General features: G+C 36.9%; 1 protein-coding gene across 1 annotated transcript; it reads right to left on the bottom strand.

Annotated features, from left to right (window-relative positions):
* Nucleotides 1–1,643: 1,643 nt before the first annotated feature.
* Nucleotides 1,644–2,018, bottom strand: LOC143555851 (uncharacterized). Its single transcript, XM_077045331.1, has one exon. The coding sequence runs from the start codon at nucleotides 2,016–2,018 to the stop codon at nucleotides 1,644–1,646; it is 375 nt and encodes a 124-aa protein (XP_076901446.1).
* Between the last annotated feature and the right edge of the window lie 16,829 nt (nucleotides 2,019–18,847).

Raw genomic sequence — 18,847 nt, 5'->3', positions numbered from 1 at the left:
TGGAGATAGATAAATTTTATGTTTCCATAGAGTTGTATTGTTTTAGGGACTCAACCTATATACAGGAAGATATAGAGTCTTGTTACCTGTTGAGCGATATGGCCTAGGAGCTCAACCTTGTACATGAGTAGAAACTTCGCAGGACCTCATGGAACCTAGTTTGGAAGGACTCACCCTTGGATAGGATAATAAACAAGTTTCTTACACAAAATATGATATCATTCATTGATTTTTAAATCCACATCAAACTGAAACAACTACTACATAGATTTTGAATTGGAACCCAGGCTAGAAAATGCTTGAGGTGTTTGTCACTCCATTGACGACGCACCTTTTTTCCTTCCAAATGTTTAAGCTTGTAGGACCCAACCCTGTTGGCTTCTCTTATGATGTAAGGACCTTCCCATTTGGGTCCTAGCTTTCTTGTATCTGACTGTTTGCTAGCCTCATTGTTTCTAAGGACCAAGTCTCCGGGTTTGAATGGTTCCTTTCTTATTCTTGTGTTGTAGAAGGCTTCCAACTTTTTCTTGTATCAAGTTTCTTGAATAGCAGCTTGATCATGGGCTTCTTCTAGGAGATCGAGGTTGAGTAGGACCTCAGAGTCATTGGCTTCTCGATCTAAGCGTCTTGTCCTTCTTGTGTTTACCCCTATTTCAGCAGGGATAATGGCTTCTGAGCCAAAAATTAAGTTGTAGGGTGTTTTATCATGACTTGTTTTCTTCGTTGTTCGAATGGCCCAAAGAATACTTGGAAGCTCTTCTTCTCAAATCCTGCCATGTCGTCCCAATCTTGCCTTGATGCCTTCTACGATGCTACGGTTCATTCGTTCAACCTAGTCGTTAGATTGGGGATAGGCAACCGAGCTAACACCTACTTGATTTATAGCTCCTCGCGCCATTGGCTGACTAGCTTCTTAGCAAATTGCTTCCCATTATTGGTTACTATTTCACCTAGCTTCCCATATCTACATATTATGCTTTCCCATACAAATTTTATCACCAGCTTCCCTGTGATGGAAGCTAGGGGTTTAACCTCTGGCCATTTTGTGAAATAATCTACGGCTACTAGTCCATGCTACTTCGGTGAAGGGACCAACAATATTCATTACCCATTCATGGAAGGGCCAAGCGGAAATGATAGGCACCAGATTGTGTTTTGGATTAGTCTTAACGGGAGCATGGAGCAGACAAGCTTCACACTTGTGGATCACCTCAGTAGGGTCCTTGTGCATTGCTGGCCAGTAGTATCCTAGGTTCATTAGCCTAATTACCACCAACCTTGGAGTGGAGTGTGTTCCACAAATGTCTTCATGTACCTCTCTTACGAAGTAATTACTTTGGTATGGTCCTACACATCATAGTAAAGGACTAAAGTACCCTTTCTTGTCTTTGACACCTTCTTCCACAACATATTGCTTAGCTTTGAGCCTTAGTTTTATGGCTTCTTCTTCTTCTTCAGTGGGAAGCTTTCCATCCTTGAGAAACTCTAATATATGGGTAATCCATGTGATTCCCCCTTATTCGATGATTCCTCAATGGAGGGCTTCTTAACACTTCCACTAAGACCTTCTTTGTTAAATGAGCGAAGGTTAGAGAGGCCAACTTACTAAGGGCATCAGCCTACTTGTTTCGAGTTCTGGAAACTTAAGTTAAGGAGCGGCTTCTGAATTCTTTCATGAGCTCCTTGACCTTCTGCTTGTATTTTAGCATCGAAGGTTCTCTTGCCATGAACTCATTGTTTACTTGGTTGGCCACCAATCTTAAATCAACAAAGGCGCTTAGTTTCGGGATTTTCATCTTTCTTGCTAGGCGAAGCCCTGTGATCAAGGCCTTATATTCAACCTCATTGTTAGTACATGGGAACTTTAATCGGATCACATATGTATATTCGGTTCCTTGGGGGTATGCAATTATTAGACCAGCTCCGGAACCTTCTATACTTGAAACTCCATCAGTGTAGAGTGTCCATTTTTCCAAGGGGATAGCATGTTCACCTTCTTCCAGATCATTTACTTCCATAGGCTCTTCTTGTGTTCAACTAGGAAATCGGCCAGGATCTGGCCCTTTATTGTCTTTCGGGATTCATACATTATGTTGTGCTCACCCTAGCCAATCACCCATCTGGCCAATCTTCCAGCAATTTCTGGATTTTCCAAAATGGGCTTTATGGGTTTGACATTGATCACCTTCACTTGATGAGCTTGGAGGTATCTTCTAAGCCTTTTGGTTGTGTGAACAAGTGTGAGAATGAGCATTTCAATGGGTGTGTAGTTAAGTTCAGCTTTCCTTAGTGCCATGTTGATGAAATACATAGGAACTTGGACTTTTTCTTGTTCAACAACAAGCATTGAGCTAATAGCTTCCCTTCTTGCCGAGAGATATATTGTTATTGCTTCTCCTGCTTGAGGAGATGTCAGGACAGGCAAGGAAGCTATATGCTTCTTTAGGGATAGTAAGGCAGCTTTTACCTCCCTAGTCCATTGGAAGTCCTTCTTGTCGTTGCAATGCTTCAAGGTTTTAAAGAAAGGTAGAGATTTCTCTATCGATTTTGAAAGAAATAGTTTAAGGGTAGCAATATTACCTTGAGGCTATGAACCACTTTCTTTATTTTTGGAGAATGCAAGTCAAGGACGGCGTGTACCTTACTTGGGTTAGCTTTTATGCTTTGCTTGTCAACTAAGTGACCTAAGAATTTACCTTCTTGGAAACCGAATGAAAATTTAACTAGATTAAACTTCATGTTGATTCTTCTAAGATTTTAGAATGTTTCATCAATGTCATTGATCATTACTTCTTCATCTTTGCTCTTTATGACTAGGTCATCAACATAAGCTTCTATGTTCTTTCCAGTTTTATTGAAGAAGGTATTTTCAATCAAACGTTGGTATGTAGCTCCAACATTCTTTAGTCCAAAGGGCATCTTCTTGTAACAAAGGATCCCTTTGTCGGTGTGGAATTTTGTCTTCTCTTCATCTTAAACCTTCATTAGGATCTGATGGTAGCCCTTGTAGGTATCCAGGAAGCACTTGTACTGGAAACCTGTAAGGGCATCTACCTTCCAGTCAATATCTGGTAAGGGTAGCTATCCTTGGAACAAGCTTTTGTTAAGATCCTTGAAGTCCACACACATTCACCAAGATCCATCAGATTTTTTGACTATGAATAGGTTTTCAATCCAGGATTGGTACCTTACTTCTCTTTGAATATCAGCTTTGACAAGCTTGTCTACCTCCTTGCATGCAGCTAAGCTTTTTTCAGCTGCTAAGCTTCTTTTTCTTTAAGCAAATGGCTTATGTGTGGTGAGATGTTCAAGGAATGTTTAGCATATTCCCTTGGAACGCCTGTCGTATCATTTGGATACCATGCAAAAAAATCTTTACTTCTTCATCTTTGCTCTTTATGACTAGGTCATCAACATAAGCTTCTATGTTCTTTCCAGTTTGATTGGAAAATGTATTGCCAATCAATCGTTGGTATGTAGCTCCAACATCCTTTACTCCAATGGGTATCTTCTTGTAACAAAAGATCCATTTGTCGGTGTGGAATGTTGTCTTCTCTTCATCTTCAACAGGATCTGATGGTAGCCCTTGTAGGCATCCAGGAAGCACTTGTACTAGAAACCTGTAAGGGCATCTATCTTCCAGTCAATCTCTAGTAAGGGTAGCTATCCTTGGGACAAGCTTTGTTAAGATCCTTGAAGTCCACACACATTCACCAAGATCCATCATATTTTTATACTATGACTAGGTTTTCAATCCAGGATTGGTGCCTTACTTATCTTTGGATATCAGCTTTGACAAGTTTGTCTACCTCCTTGCATGCTGCTAAGCTTCTTTCAGCTGCTAAGCTTCTTTTTCTTTAAGCAAATGTCTTATGTGTGGTGAGATGTTCAAGGAATGTTCAGCATATTCCCTTGGAACCCCTATCGTATCATTTGGATACCATGCAAAAACATCTTTACTATTTTGTAGAAGGGTTATGAGCTTACTCATTATTGAAGAAGAAAGCTTACTGTTGACTTTGATAGTTTGTTCAGGGTTTGTTGAGTTGATGCTTATCTCCAACACATGGTTATCTTCCATTTCTTCATCAAGCTCCCAAGACTCTTCCGAAGAAACTATGAGTAAAGCTTCTGGTGTTGGTACCATGGTAGATATCTCTCCCGTGGTTGGGAACTTCATCATGCCATGAGTTGTAGATACTAATGCATTGAAGGTAGCAATTACGGTTCTACCGATGAGTATGTAATAATTAGAAGGGTACATAGCCACAGTGAAGGTAAGCTTATCGAATCGAGAGAGATCTACATATCCGAAACGGATGTCCAAGGTGAGCTTCACAAGTGGAATCACCTTCTCTCCAGTGAAACTTTTGAGAGAGTTGTCCGTATGTTGGACTTATTTCTTGGTTTCCTAAGTAAGTTGAAGAAAACATCTTTCATACATTACCTTTGTCACTGCCCCACAGACCTTGTAGGCTCCATCTATAGGGAAGCCATTTAGCTTAGCTTCCACAATGACTGGAGTTGTGACCTTGTTGTGAGGGTTGGTTGGAGGGAAGCATATGCTCTGTTGGTTCCATGCAAGTGCTTGTTGCCTTTTGTTCAAACTTGAACCATCTTTACCCCCCAAACAGTTTCTTTCCTCCCCCTATACTATCTTTTCTATCCTTAAGTTCCTAAGGGATAATGTAGGGTAGGGAGTATTATTTTATTTTTTATTTACTTTTGTAAGGCCAATATAAAATGGGTTTTCTAAAGTCCTATTTCTCCATGAAAGTGGTGATATTAAGATCTCGAAATGCACGAGACAACCAAATTCTAGATATCATGGACATACTGGTTACTCTCTATAATGACACTCATATGACATGTGTATATACTATATATTATATGTGTATTATATATAAAGCAAATCTCACACACGTACCGGAGGAAATAGGTTGCCGATATGAAACATGTGTACCCGTCCCCATGACTCGTTATCCCCATCTAAATGTCCATTTTAATTTTCCTTTTTGAAAAACATTTGAATGGGAAAACATTCGAGAAGCTTAAAAACTAACCATGACCAAATACCTCTACTTGGCATTATTAATATCAATTAATTATTTACAATTCCGGATTTTGCGCACAATCAAGGCACTCTAAGGCAAAAAATATTTAATTTTACCCTCATCCCCACACTTGAGGTTGACATTGTCCTCAACGCTTAAAATTTAGCAATAAAAAATATATTATTGAGAACGGGGTTAAAATTGACTGATTATAAATTTTAAAATCGGGCTTAATGTGATGGTCCTAAAAATTATACAACTATACAATTACACTTTGAACAATAAAACTAATAAAAAAAAGAATTATGAAGGCAAAATCACCTGATAAGAAAGTAAGCAACTCAAGTACACTCGTGCTTGCTCTCAACAAACCCGACTTCTCAATTCACTCAACAGAATCTGCAAACTCTCACACGTGTAGAAGCACGCTTCTCACAACTGTTAGGATAGATCTTTTAAACCGTTTACAAAACCGTTAACTTTAATTACAAGCCAAGTTAAATAAATTTCATAATTAAATTTGTTAAACTAGTAAAATTGTTAAAAGACCTAAATCACTTTCGTAGGAATTACGATTCCATTTAGCGTATGCAACAAGCCCTTTAAGCCCCACGGTAGCCAGGGTGGACGAGTGAGGTCTCGTGAGGGTTTGTAGTGAACTACACCCAAAAAGTTCAAACACAACACAAAATACAGCGGTGGGGTGTAATGCAGTGGACGCCAGTGGTGGTATACGGCGGTGGGGTGTGGCGGGGTATGATGTTTGTGATGGATGGTGTTTGGGTGGAATGAATGAAGAAGATGATAAAGGAGAAAATAAACTCGGTGGTGAGCCCCACGTGCAACCCATATTATAACAACTATTTTTTTTCAAGTAGACCATAGCGCGGCGCTAAAGTCTCACCCAGTGATGTTAGCGCCGAGCTACGCACTTTTCACCGAAATTTTGGCCGAATTTTTTATGTTGAAAAGTTTTACAATCTTTTAAAATTTTTCATTTTCTTGAATTCCTTAACCATATTTTCAACATGTAAACTTGTAATACATACCTGACACTCTGTTTACTTGATATTTGCTTACCAACACACCCAAGAAACACTATGTGTTGCTTCTTCCCCATACTCGATCTTTGCAATACATTAAAAACCGGAGACAAGAGATTAAAAATATACAAAACTAGAAAAAAAATACAAACCAAAAAATAAAATCCGGGTTGCCTCTCCGTCATCGCTAAGTTTTTGTTAAGGTCTTCAGCTGGACCAGTACCTGATTTGGCAGTTATGGTGGCCGAATGGAGTACTTACCTTCCTCCATCTCACTTCGTGTACTTCTCCAGCACAATGGTAGCTCTAATGCCTCCCACCTAGGCCCAAAACACGCCAACCTTCTTTGTTCATTTTCGAATCCGGGTGCTTTCCTTACCTTTTTCTTATTTGGTGGTTTCTTCTTTCTTGTTCCACCCTTCTCCTCATTGACTATCACTTCAATCACTATCTTGGTATCGTTTGTTGAACTAACAAGCTCCCCACTTTGAATTTCTACCGCATTCAACTCTTCCTTCTCTTTCTCGCGCTTAGACCTGTCAAAAAAAACATTATTCTCCTTGTTGGTGTCATTCTCACTTACATGAGAAAGACACCCATTAGTAGCACATGACCTAAAATATTTATATTCAAAAGAATAATCATATGAATTTGAAAATATACTTAAAATTAACTTACGGTTACCGAAGGTCATGCAAACTGTTCCGTCTTGGCAATTAATCTGAGCATTTGATGTCGCCAAAAATGGTCTCCCCAGTATCACCCAGGGTTCTTCTTCTTTCTCAGCTGGTGCATAATCAAGAACAAGAAAGTCTTCAGGATAGTAAAAATCAGCAACCTTTACCGCAACACCAACCAACTTCCCCCGTGGCCGTCTTCGAGTGAAATCAGCTAATACCAAGGTGGTGTCAACCTCTTGTAAAGGCCCGAAGTTAAACCGGTCATACACACTCCCCGATAAAACACTCACACTCGCAACATAATCAACAAGTTCCTTGGTGGTCTTGAACTCACCAATCTAAATAGCAATGAGCGGTGCCCCCGTTTCAAATTCTTCAACCGTGTCATTCTCCACATTATCTTCAATTATGATGGAACTGACTTGTGCATTTTTGGAGTTTGACGGACTACTAATTTGATGGCTCGGATTCTTCAAGGTGTCACTTGGTAGTTTGGACGGATTTAGGCTTGCCATTTCTTTTGTCAGTTGACTCACCCGTTTATCCCTTGCTGCATTTGCCTTTTCTTGAAGCTCCAACCTCTGATTCAAAGCCCTATTTTGAGTCTCTTGATTTCTATTCTTAGTCTCTTGGTCTGCCTTCATTTGTTTCAATAACTCCATCACATCCTTAATCGACTCTTCTTTGCTACCCGAAGAATTTTCTTTCCCTTGCTGATAAATCTTTTGATAACCCTAATTGTAACCCCCAGAATCTCTCTGATTGTACCCACTCTGACCGTTGCCCGAACTATTACCATACAGTTTCTGGTTCGACTGATAACGTCTTCTGAGAACTACCCTGAAAATTCGGGTTCTGTTGTGTGTTCAGATTTCCATAACTGAAGTTAGGCTGATTTCTGAGGCCCGGATGATGAGTTTTTGAACTCATATTGTTGTATTTCCTTTCACCCTACACATAATTGACCTCTTCTTCTTCAGTTTCTTCACCTTCCATAACTCCACAACTCGCAACCTTGTGCCCTAATTCACCACAACCTTCACATACCGGATAATTTTTTCCTGATTTACCGGTTCCTTGTACACCTGAAACCAACAACCTATCCATATTCTTTTCTAACCTATCCATTCTATCATCAAAACCATGACTTTCAACTTCTTTTAATACTGGTCTTTTTGACATCCTGTTCGAATGTTCTTGCCTCTTTGAATTATTCGCATGTCTCTCAAAATGTCCCCAATCCACATTTTCATCATTTGTAAGTAAGGATCCATTAGTGGTGGCTTAGAGATCACGAACATCATCATTTGAGAGACTGTCGTGGAATGCTTTTATCAATTCCCATAAAGCAATTCCATGATGCGGACAAGTTCTCAGCAATGGTTTGAATCTTTGAAAGGTCCCATAAAAGGTTTCACCAATGATTCGCTGAAAGTTTCAAATGTTGTTTCAAGTCTCGGTGGTTCTCTGCAGCGTAAAATATTCATCTATAAAAACTGTTGCGCCAAGTCCCCTTAAGTGAAGATGTTGGCTGATGGCAAAGATAGAAACCAATGTTTTGTTGCATCCTTTAAACTGAATTGGAAGACGAACATTTTAACTTCTTCCCTAGTAAAACCTTGACTCGAGATAAGTGCACATATCGAGTTGAAATCATTTAAATGCAGGTATGGTTCTTCAGTATCCTTTCCATGAAACGCTGGTAGCCCCATTAAACTGTTCTGCCTCACTGAAAAAGTCCCTCCACGTCTGACCGGAATAATGATCGGTAGAGGATTCGTGGCCACTTGTGGGTTGAAGTGGATTTGAACTCCCCTGACTGGTGGTGGGAACTATGCTCTTGGTACTCCGTCATCAAAATCATAATACGGCTGTTCACGGTTTGGTGGCCGTCTTGGTGCTTGATCTCTCTGATTTTCTAGATGATTCTGTCAAATTTCTTGGTCATCACGGAGATCTTGTTGTTGATACTGACCCCCATGTTCATCTCTAAACTCTTCCTCATCCTCAGAATCGAAACCAAAATCATCCCTTATCTACCAATTTTCCACCCGTGCACGAGCACGATTAATCTCAGGTCTTTCCTCTCTAAAATCATCTTGTCTTTGACGGTGTACTGGGGTGGATCTGATTGACAAGTTTTCATCCATGTTAAACAGCTTCCTGGGGTTATGGTTGATGTCTCCTTGGTTGAACAGATTGCGGTTTCTGTCACGGTTAACTTTTAGGTTTTGTGGAACTGGTTGTTCTTGGTTATTTGGTTGGTAAAAATTCGGGTCTCTTCTGTTTCAGGTACTCATGGTTTCTACTTTTGGTGTTATGACTTCAGGTATTCGGTTTAGTATGGGTTTCTGAGCTGCTCGGTTTCGTCTTGCTATTTTCTCAATTTTGAGATCAAACTGAAGCGGCTCTTTCTCACGAGAATATCGCGTATACATCAACTTATCGAGTTATCTGCATAGACAAAAACACTAGCACCCCGTGTAAAATCAACGAAGAAATAATTAAAACAAAAATTTAAAAACTAAGCTAAACTAGCTCTTTGCGCATTGATTCCCGGCAACGGGGCCATTTTGATGTAAATTCCGTGCTCTAATAAAAAACAAGTATTTATAATACTTAAATACCTATAACTAGTATGGGTAAGTAAGGTCTTCTCCATAGGGAATCAGTGGAAAGTGCAAGTAAAGTTCATAATTATTAATTAATTAAGTAGGTTGACAAACGATGTCAAGCGGTTAATAAAAGATGATTTAGTAAAACACGAGTACTTTAAGTGAACCGTAAACAATAATGAAAAAAAGGTTCACTTCAGGTTCAGGTAATGTGATGACCGACTAATCACATATTCATAATATTAATTGCAACAGTTGGGTTGTGAGGACAAACGATACCCTAACCGAATTGTTGACACAACTGGACCCCGGTTTACCCTATTACCAGTTTAATGTATGAAAATCAATTGTAATCAATGACTAACGATTATTGGTTCAATGACATAAGTGAAAACCCTACATGTGATGAACACAACCAGAAAAGGGATGCAAACTTTGATAATCAAAATCATAAACTGTTTAAACAATCAATTCATAATTAAAGACGTTCAATCAAGTTCTATTCATTCAAAACATAGAATCTGATCAAAGTTAGTTAACACAAAACCCTAGCCTAAAGTGAATACAATGGTTTAGCCTGACATCGGCATCATGAAGGATTCGCTTATCTGATAAAAGGATAAAATCATGCGATGAACAGACTAACCTGAGGCTTCGGGATGGTGTAAAATCGTCCTAGGGCTTGTATATGGTTGCTGGAATGAAAGATATCTCGAATGGGGGATGAAAACTCAATATATTAAAGTTAGGTTTAATTTTCCCGTCTGAAAGGACTTTCGCGCAGCGCTAACATCCTTTATAGGGCGAAGGGGTATTTGACACCATAGCCAGATTTATCTCGTCAAGAAACCCAAAATTCATATATTATGGATTCCGTAACTCATTTTCTAGGCCGAGATACAGCCGTTTTACCAAAAGACACTTTCCTGGTAACCTGTCTTGTTCAGTTTTCGATTCGGCTTCGAATTTCTCATCCAAACCATTCCCGAATACTTTATAACCATCCATATATGTTTCCCTATGCTTTCATTTTCTTGAGGCTTGCTTAATCTTTATCTGAATGGCTCTGAATTAGCTCGTTTAAGCTTCTAACACCTGCGATCATAAAAGAACTAAAAGTAATTGTGTTCGCTATATATAACCAATTAAAATACATGAAATAACACACAAATACACATGATTTATAGCCGACAATTAGACAGCATCATCCTTAGTAAATCTTCTTTGCTGAGTGAAGTTGGTTAAGAAGATTTGGTAAAGGTCTTCAAAGGAACCTATGCTTCTTGACGTAAGGGAATTGAACCAAAGCCTAGCAGGTCCTATCAAGGTTCGCATGAAGATGTGATAACACTCGGTGTTGTTCCATATTTCTATGCTAGATGCTCCCGTGAAGATCTGAAGATGATATTCGGGTTCCTTCGTTCCATCATAAGTCTTTACATTAACTAGCATCTTGATCTTTATTTGGAATACAAAGTTTTCTATCTGTTCGGAGAAGCATGAAAAGGTTGATGGCTTGTAAGGTTGGTAAGGTTTCAAGTGTGTCAAGTCACTTGTGCTAGCAATGATGATACTTGGAGCTTGGGTTTCCATGGGATGGATCATGGTTAGGAGGCTTTGAGAAGCTTTCCATTGTGAGCTATGCGGCCATGGTTGCCCATATTGAGACATCATCAAGGCGGCCATCTGAGGTTACGTCATACCGGGCAGCATGAGACCTGGTTGTAGGTAAGCTTGGGGCATGGAGCATGTAGCTTCCACCATGGTGTGGTCACCATGCTTCTGGCAAGAGGTAATTGTATCCAGAGCTTCTACTAAAGAGGTATTTGTTGAGGGAAGTACCACAACGGGTGAGCTTTAAAAAAGATGTTACATGGTGTAGTCTCCTGTTCTATTAGGGGTTATAGGTGAAGCTATAAGGCTCACCATTTCCCGAGGAGAGCTTGTGTTCTCAGATTCTCCTATTTGTGAGCTATTGAGCCCTTGAGCATTTATTCTCGTCGGAGAAAGTGTGCTCTGTAACATTTCGATTTTTCGTTTTCTTCTATTTGTATTTCTTTACCCGACCCAGTTGTATTCGAATAAACTCATCAATGAAATTTCCGCATTTATTAGTATGTTTTATTATCAATTAATTCGTTGATTAATTTATTAATCAAATATTACTATTGCAAATGTGAAAAATATACCCCTAACTAACTTTAACCCACTTTTGCATCCACCACCAAATCATAGGGACCAAGTTGCAAATAATGTTTCCTTCCTTCCTTCTCCTTCTCCCAGCCAACAGACACACAAACAACCCATCCTTCATCTTGCTTGTTCCTCAATTCTTGGCCATATTAAACGAAACAATCACATAAGATCATTTAGTTACCAAAAACGCTTCACACCGACGTTGTAATTGTAAAAAAAATAATAATGATTTGACGCCTAATTTTTTCAAGGTGAATAGTGGCTGACCCGTCCTTTTTATATTTTTTAAACACACTCATAAAACAATTAAACCACCTCACACCTTCCTCTCATCATCACAACTGTAAACCCTAAATCAATATCAGCATTTGAAGCCGTTCATGCCCTCATCAATCTCAAACTTTAGCCATAAACCCTAGTTCATCGATCTCCCTTAATCCATCATCAATTTTGGTAATTACATTATGTAGTTAGATCGTTTTTAATCGCCAAATGATAACCCTAAATCAATTGTAAACAACATTGATCAATTAAATGGATTCAGATTCTAGGGTTTGTATTTGAATTTGGGGATTTTCTTCTTATTTTTTATTCAAATATTTTGCATATCAATATCTTTCACAACATAAAGCACCAGCCTGATGGCTGGTGCATGTTTAGTTAAGACTCTGGAACGGTCCAGGGCGCGGGTTCGAACCCCCCGGACCCGTTTTTTGTGATTTTTTTCATATTAACCATTTATGTTTATTTCCTTGATTACTATTACTTAATAAATTTTATAAATATAACTTTGGCAAAACCGTACCTTTGAGTCCCCCGGAACCCGGTTTAGTTAATTTATTTAATTTTAGTTTTATTTTTTTTCTTTTTTATCCTCAAATGAATATGTACACACATTTTTATAAATAAATAAAAACGAGGTATAATATATAAACATATATATATATATATATATATATATATATGAGAATAATAATTCTTTTACCACTCTCACTAACGGACCAAACTATATTAAGCGTTCGAAGTAAACTTTCTTTTTAACTTTTCCGTTAATATACCTATACCTAATATATATATATATATATATATATATATATATATATATATATATATATATTAATGTTTATTTCAATCTTACCAATCATAAATGAAAATTAATATAATAATAATAATAATAATAATAATAATAAAAATAATGAGATTAACAATACTTTAATTTACAATAGTACTTAAAACCCGATCAATCTCAAATCCGTCATAAGTCTTAATATCATATTTTCGTCTATAATTAATGAATATGATTGTTAAAAAATAGGGAACTTTCATTGACGTATCTCGAGGAACTTGACCATCTCTATCTTAACTTGTACCGCCATCTCATTCTCAATAATCCACCCGATAAGGTAAGTAATTCACATCCCCCTTTTTACCATTTTATATTTTGGGGGTGTTATGTGTTCACAAGTTTAAATTTACTATAGATTTTCACTACAATTCCAATATATGCATAAATTGAAATTGCTCGATTAGTTGATACGTGAGAATGTGACTATGTGTTTATTTTTATGGTGGTGGTTGGTATGAGATAAATGGCTCGTTCGCCCTTTTATTTATTATTGTTACGCTAGTTGTAGTGATTCGTATTTATCGCATAGAATTGTCTTTTTAAATATTATATATACACAAAACTGTGATTACTTTCTCAACTTTATGTTGACAAGCCTATATATTTTCACGCATGACGCAGGTAGCTTCATTGATAAAGCAAGTAGTGAAGTTTAGATGATACCTTAGGTTTCTATAATGAATGAAGAACACATTTATTTTTATGTTTATTTATGTTTTGAATATTTATTTGTAACGGTATTTCATTTGAGACAATGTTTGTGCTTTTGAAACTTGATATATGAATGAATAATTTAGATACTTACACATGTATTTTACTTAGTGTCTTCTGAGCTATAATACAATGTTTTCGCACCTCGGCATGTTCCGTCGTAGGATGGGGTGTGACATGCTAGTACTTAAGGGACCAGGTCTTGGGGAGAGTATGTTCTCACGTTCCTCATTATAATCTAACCTTATTCTCACCCCCGTAGCTCGCTCCTCCTAAGCATAATTACTCATTAGCTCCCTGAGCTGAAGGAAGTTACGTTTAACACCCTCCAGCGTCATATCTATTCTCTCCACCGGAAGTAGAAAATCATTCTTTGGAGAGAATGTTTCGCTTCTCGACAAGGTGGTATTTGGAACTCAAAAGATTGTGATGACGTGACCAACGGCCTGCTCATTTCCGACGAACTATAGCCAAGATTTTCCTCCGACGAGGAATTATTTTCCGGCCAATCATCATTCATAGGAATGCTTCGAGTAGGATTACTCTTTTCAGCCATAAGAGAACAATACTTGAGAACAACGGAGATAAAACTACCGGAATTGTTGTTCTAAGTAGCGCTAGCCCCACGGTGGGCGCCACTTGTGTTAGGATAAATATTTGACAAAGGAAGATTGGAATCTTCTTAACCTCCTCAAATTAATGGCTAAGTATGGAATACGAGCAAACATGGCACTTCGAGCAAGCCTAGAACTTATTCAAGTAGGTATCTTACTTACGAGCAAGGTTATCTTCTGGAATTCTTCTAAGTGTTAGTTATAGCAAACCACACTTCATCAAGCAAGGTTGTTCTTCAGTCGAGCAAGGTTTGTTTCAGAGCAAACCCTTGACTTATCTAAGTAATTTGGTGGATTGGGCAAGGTTTAATAAATAGCGATCTCAAGCACACTTGAAGGAAGTTATAATGGAATTATTTTAAGGACTTCCACGAGCAAGGTTCAACCTCGAGCAAGCTACAGTGTCACCAGCATACTTAGTTAATTTAAATAAGTTAAAGACAAAAGGTTGAAGAGATCAAGAAGAATAGGTTTGCTCGTATGATATTATCGAGCAAAGTTTGATATTATCATTAAGATTGAAGGCTGCTTGAAGAATATTATCTAAGGAAAATATTCTAAGTAAAGCTTGCTCGGAGAAATGTTCCAAGCACACTTATGGTTACAAGGTTTGCTCGACAAGGATGAAAGCTTACTCGAAGACCTTTTACACTTGTAATATTTTGATTACGTTTAATATATTTTGCAACAATCATAAGGTCTCCAGCTAGAAGGTGTTAGGTGTGCATATTTAAGGAAACTTTAGGTCACATTTATGTAAGACGAGACGTGAGGGAACCTGAATCAGAGTGATTTGACGGCTGACACACTTTCTTCTAAATGGAATATTTTGTACGGAAAGTAGCCTCACACCTGACATTCCACCTAGAAACCCTAATAGATCTTCATTGTATTCTTAGATAATATTAATGGAAATATTTTGAGTGACTTGTGTGTGTTTGTTATATTTATGCTCGTTTAGCAACACCTTGAATATCATTGATTACGTCTTTGATGTTCATTGGGTCTTCACACTAGCATCCTTCGTAACCGCCTTGTCAACACTATGTTATTGGTTACGAGATTGATTAGTGTTATATCGGTCCTGACAACTTGTTGCTACAACTGGATAGCCAACAATAATGATATGGTGATTCAAGAATATGTGCCTAACCAGAGCTTCCTAACCCACTAAGTATCAAAGGAAAAACGACCGGTTAGTCTCACCGTAGGAGGGGGTCTCCTATGATCAACCTCTGGCATGAGAATCAGTTATATGATACAAAGATTGATAGGAGTATTGTGTATGAAAAAATTAGAGAAAAAATAGAGTGAATGAGAATGAATATACCTTTGGTGAAATGTTCTATTTATAGGTAGTCGGAAGCTTCTCTAGGGGAAGTTTAAGCTTCTTAAGAGGAAAAAATCAATCTTCTTTCAGTTTATGCAGACTGGGTGTATGCCATTTTTGTATAACATTTGCTCAGCCTTTATTTGTCTTGTTGTTACTTTTACTTTTACTTTATCACAAACACCAAGCTTTTCGTCAGCCATTACTTGTTCTGAAATTACTGTAGCAAGAGCTTCCTGATCAACTTAGGAATCTTGTTGGACAAGTGTCGAGCTTCCCCATATGGCAGCTTATGTTTGCTGCTCTTTTATTCCTAAGTTTTCCTAGATTGTGAGCTTATGTTTGTTGCTCCTTTATTCTTAAGCTTCTCTAGCTTGTGAGTGGGCAAGGGTATCCACATCATCAGTCTACTAGTAGAGTGTTTCCGTTGGTTAAGTACTTAATGATGATAGGTTAGGATATTAACTTCCAATTGACATGAAAGTGAAGTGGAGGTAGAAAGTTCCTATGGATAGGAAATTAACATTGATGAAGAAATTAGTTAATAATACAAAGTACCTGCTAATGGTAACTTACTACCGACAAAGTTATTAATGTCTGTGTGAACAATTACACGATTTATAAAATATATGCAATATACAGGGAATCTCTCATTGTTAGATCTAAGTTAGGAAACACTTATAGTCTTATATATATTCGCATTGTACACTAGTACAAAATCGACTTTTAGTGACATACACCTCGTCAGGTCTATGTGACACTTTCGAAGAAAAGTGTCGCCGTATGTATGCTTGAAAATTCCAGGAATGTTTTGGTGACGATTTAAGCGAGCTTGTGTGACTATTGCATAGAGAATCACCTCTTTAGTCACACTAAACATAACGTATGTCACAAATATTAGTGATGTTTAATCGGAATGTGACCAAATGTCACTATTTGATCACGTTTTTCATTTGTCACAAATGTAATTTTTTTGTGATACCATAGATAAACATATGGTCTCATATGGCAATTGTTTGTGTCACTATATAATAGCGCACATTCAGTGATATAACGTAACTATGAGTAAATGTAATTTACAATGACAGTAAACATTTGTTTGTGTGTTGTTAAGTTTATATTTATTAGTCGCATTAATTAATTGTGTTACCATATGTTAAAGTTTATGGTGACAGTTAAAATTACAGTGTGTCACTAACGATAACTAATAGTCATGACAAATGTAAAAAACATGTGACTAGAAGTAACAAATGGTCAACTTTCATTTATTATGTGTGACTAAAAATTTTATCTAACGAAATAGTTATTGAAGTATAAGAAGTATATGGTCACAGCTCAAATATGGATGTGTGACAAATTATATATTATGGTCATGGTTAATGGAAAAAAACATGTGACAAGAATTACAATTTGGTGATTGTTCACTTTATTAGGTGTGACTAACGATTAATACTAAGAAAACGTTAGTGAAGTCTAAGTAGTTTATAGTCACAATTCATTTTAGTATGTGTGACTAAAATTTTAAATACTAAGGCAACTTTTGATGTATAAGTATTTATTTGTCACATCTCCAATTTGGATGTGTGACAAAATATATATTTTGGTGATGGTAAATGCATACAATTTGTGACTAGAAGTAAAATATGTTAATTGTTCACTTTGTGAGGTGTGACTAAATGTTCAATAGACAAACACCCTTATTGATGTATAATTACTTTTTGGTCACATCTCCAATTTGGATGTGTGACAAAATATATATTATGGTGATGGTAAATGCATACAATATGTGACTAGAAGTAACATATGTTAATTGTTCACTTTGTTAGGTGTGACTAAATATTAAATAGACAATCATCGTTATTGATGTATAATTACTTTTTGGTCACATCTCCAATTTGGATGTGTGACAAAATATATATTTTGGTGATGGTAAATTCATACAATATGTTACTAGAAGTAACATATTTTAATTGTTCACTTTGTTAGTTGTGACTAAATGTTCATTACTAAGGAAATGTTAGTGAAGTGTAAGTACTTTTTAGTCAACATGTGATCATTACATTCTTTAAGGAAACGTTAGTGTGTTGTCTTAGTAGTTTATAGTCACAGTTACACTCTTTACAAAAGAGTGTGACTAAAGGTATGTTAGGGTCATGTATTTATGTAACAATGTGACTAAAGGTTAAACAATAGTGACTCTAAAAACAATTCCTGTCTTTATAGATCGTTATTATCCGGATTATAATTTTTCATTTTATTAGGTGTGTAAAAATGTTACTAATTAATTTGGTGTGATTATAGTAACAGTTTTAATTTTAATGTGTGACTATATTATGTTTTTCAATGGGCCATTTTGCATAAAAGATGATTATTTGGCCCTTTTTGTTCAAAACACGATATATATGGGCGCATTTTTGTTCTAAACACGATTATAAGCAGTTTGATTTATTAATAACCAGTGTATGCAACCACGATTTCGTCATCCTTTCTATTTGTGTTTTGCATAGTGAATGTAGTTAATAAATGAAGGGTTATTAATTATACAATCTATTATATTAATCCAGTTTTGATTTTTTAAAGTTTGATCAAACTATTTGATATGTATGCATGTACTTTTGGACTTACCGAAATGTTTATATTTACTATTCGATATGGTATAGCGGAATTATAACATAAAGTAGTCACAACACATTCACTCTTAACATTCTGTATATTGCTTATACGCTTATAGACTTATACGTTTCAATTTACATAATTTCATCTATTGATAGTTTAGCCCTTTACAAAATACAAATGACACATTAAGCTCACTAGACCTAGCATTAGACAAAAATGCTCTAACAAACTCCCCCTTGGATAATGCTATACCTAAATTACAAACTTAATTCCTAAACTTGATTTAGCCTAACTAATGATATAGTAGACCTCGGTCGTATTAACTTGAAAATTTGGATCTATCAAATTACCCATGGATGTCTTGGCAGCACCCCAGGCATCCGAAGATCCGGTCTGTTGACCTCAGTCGAATCTATAATAATGATGGTGAATAAAATTTTTACGGAAACACCATCATAGATTCAGATCATCTTTCCGAGATTCAGACAAATTATATTATGAGAAATAATCCACCAACTGGCGGATATTAGACTTGAACCAAAATCTTGTGATCTTCCTTGCGTCCTTTCCTTGAAAATCCATGACCAAATCAGCACTTTATCATCTTCCTCTACATCAGTAATCTTCATCTGTAACAACAAAATCAAAACAGTTCACACGCACAACAATGGATACACACTGATGCTTCAAACTTTTTATAATTTAAACAGTACAACTCACAAACACTCAGTTCCAGACTATCATATACATGCATATAATATAAAAACCAGCAGACTTACCTTAATAGTTAACACCCGGAGAGAAAATCTGAACTAAAAGATATGAACAAAATAATCATGTGCAGGTGCCATTTTAAGTACAA

The sequence above is a fragment of the Bidens hawaiensis genome, unplaced genomic scaffold, assembly GCF_021521415.1.
Source record: "Bidens hawaiensis isolate Kalapana, Puna unplaced genomic scaffold, B.hawaiensis_p1.1 tig00018400_1, whole genome shotgun sequence".
NCBI lineage: Eukaryota > Viridiplantae > Streptophyta > Magnoliopsida > Asterales > Asteraceae > Bidens > Bidens hawaiensis.
This window is presented reverse-complemented; position numbering and strand designations above follow the sequence as displayed.

Coding starts and splice junctions, on each gene's coding strand:
- LOC143555851 (XM_077045331.1), bottom strand. CDS start 2,018: ATGGAAGTAAATGATCTGGAAGAAGGTGAACATGCTATCCCCTTGGAA.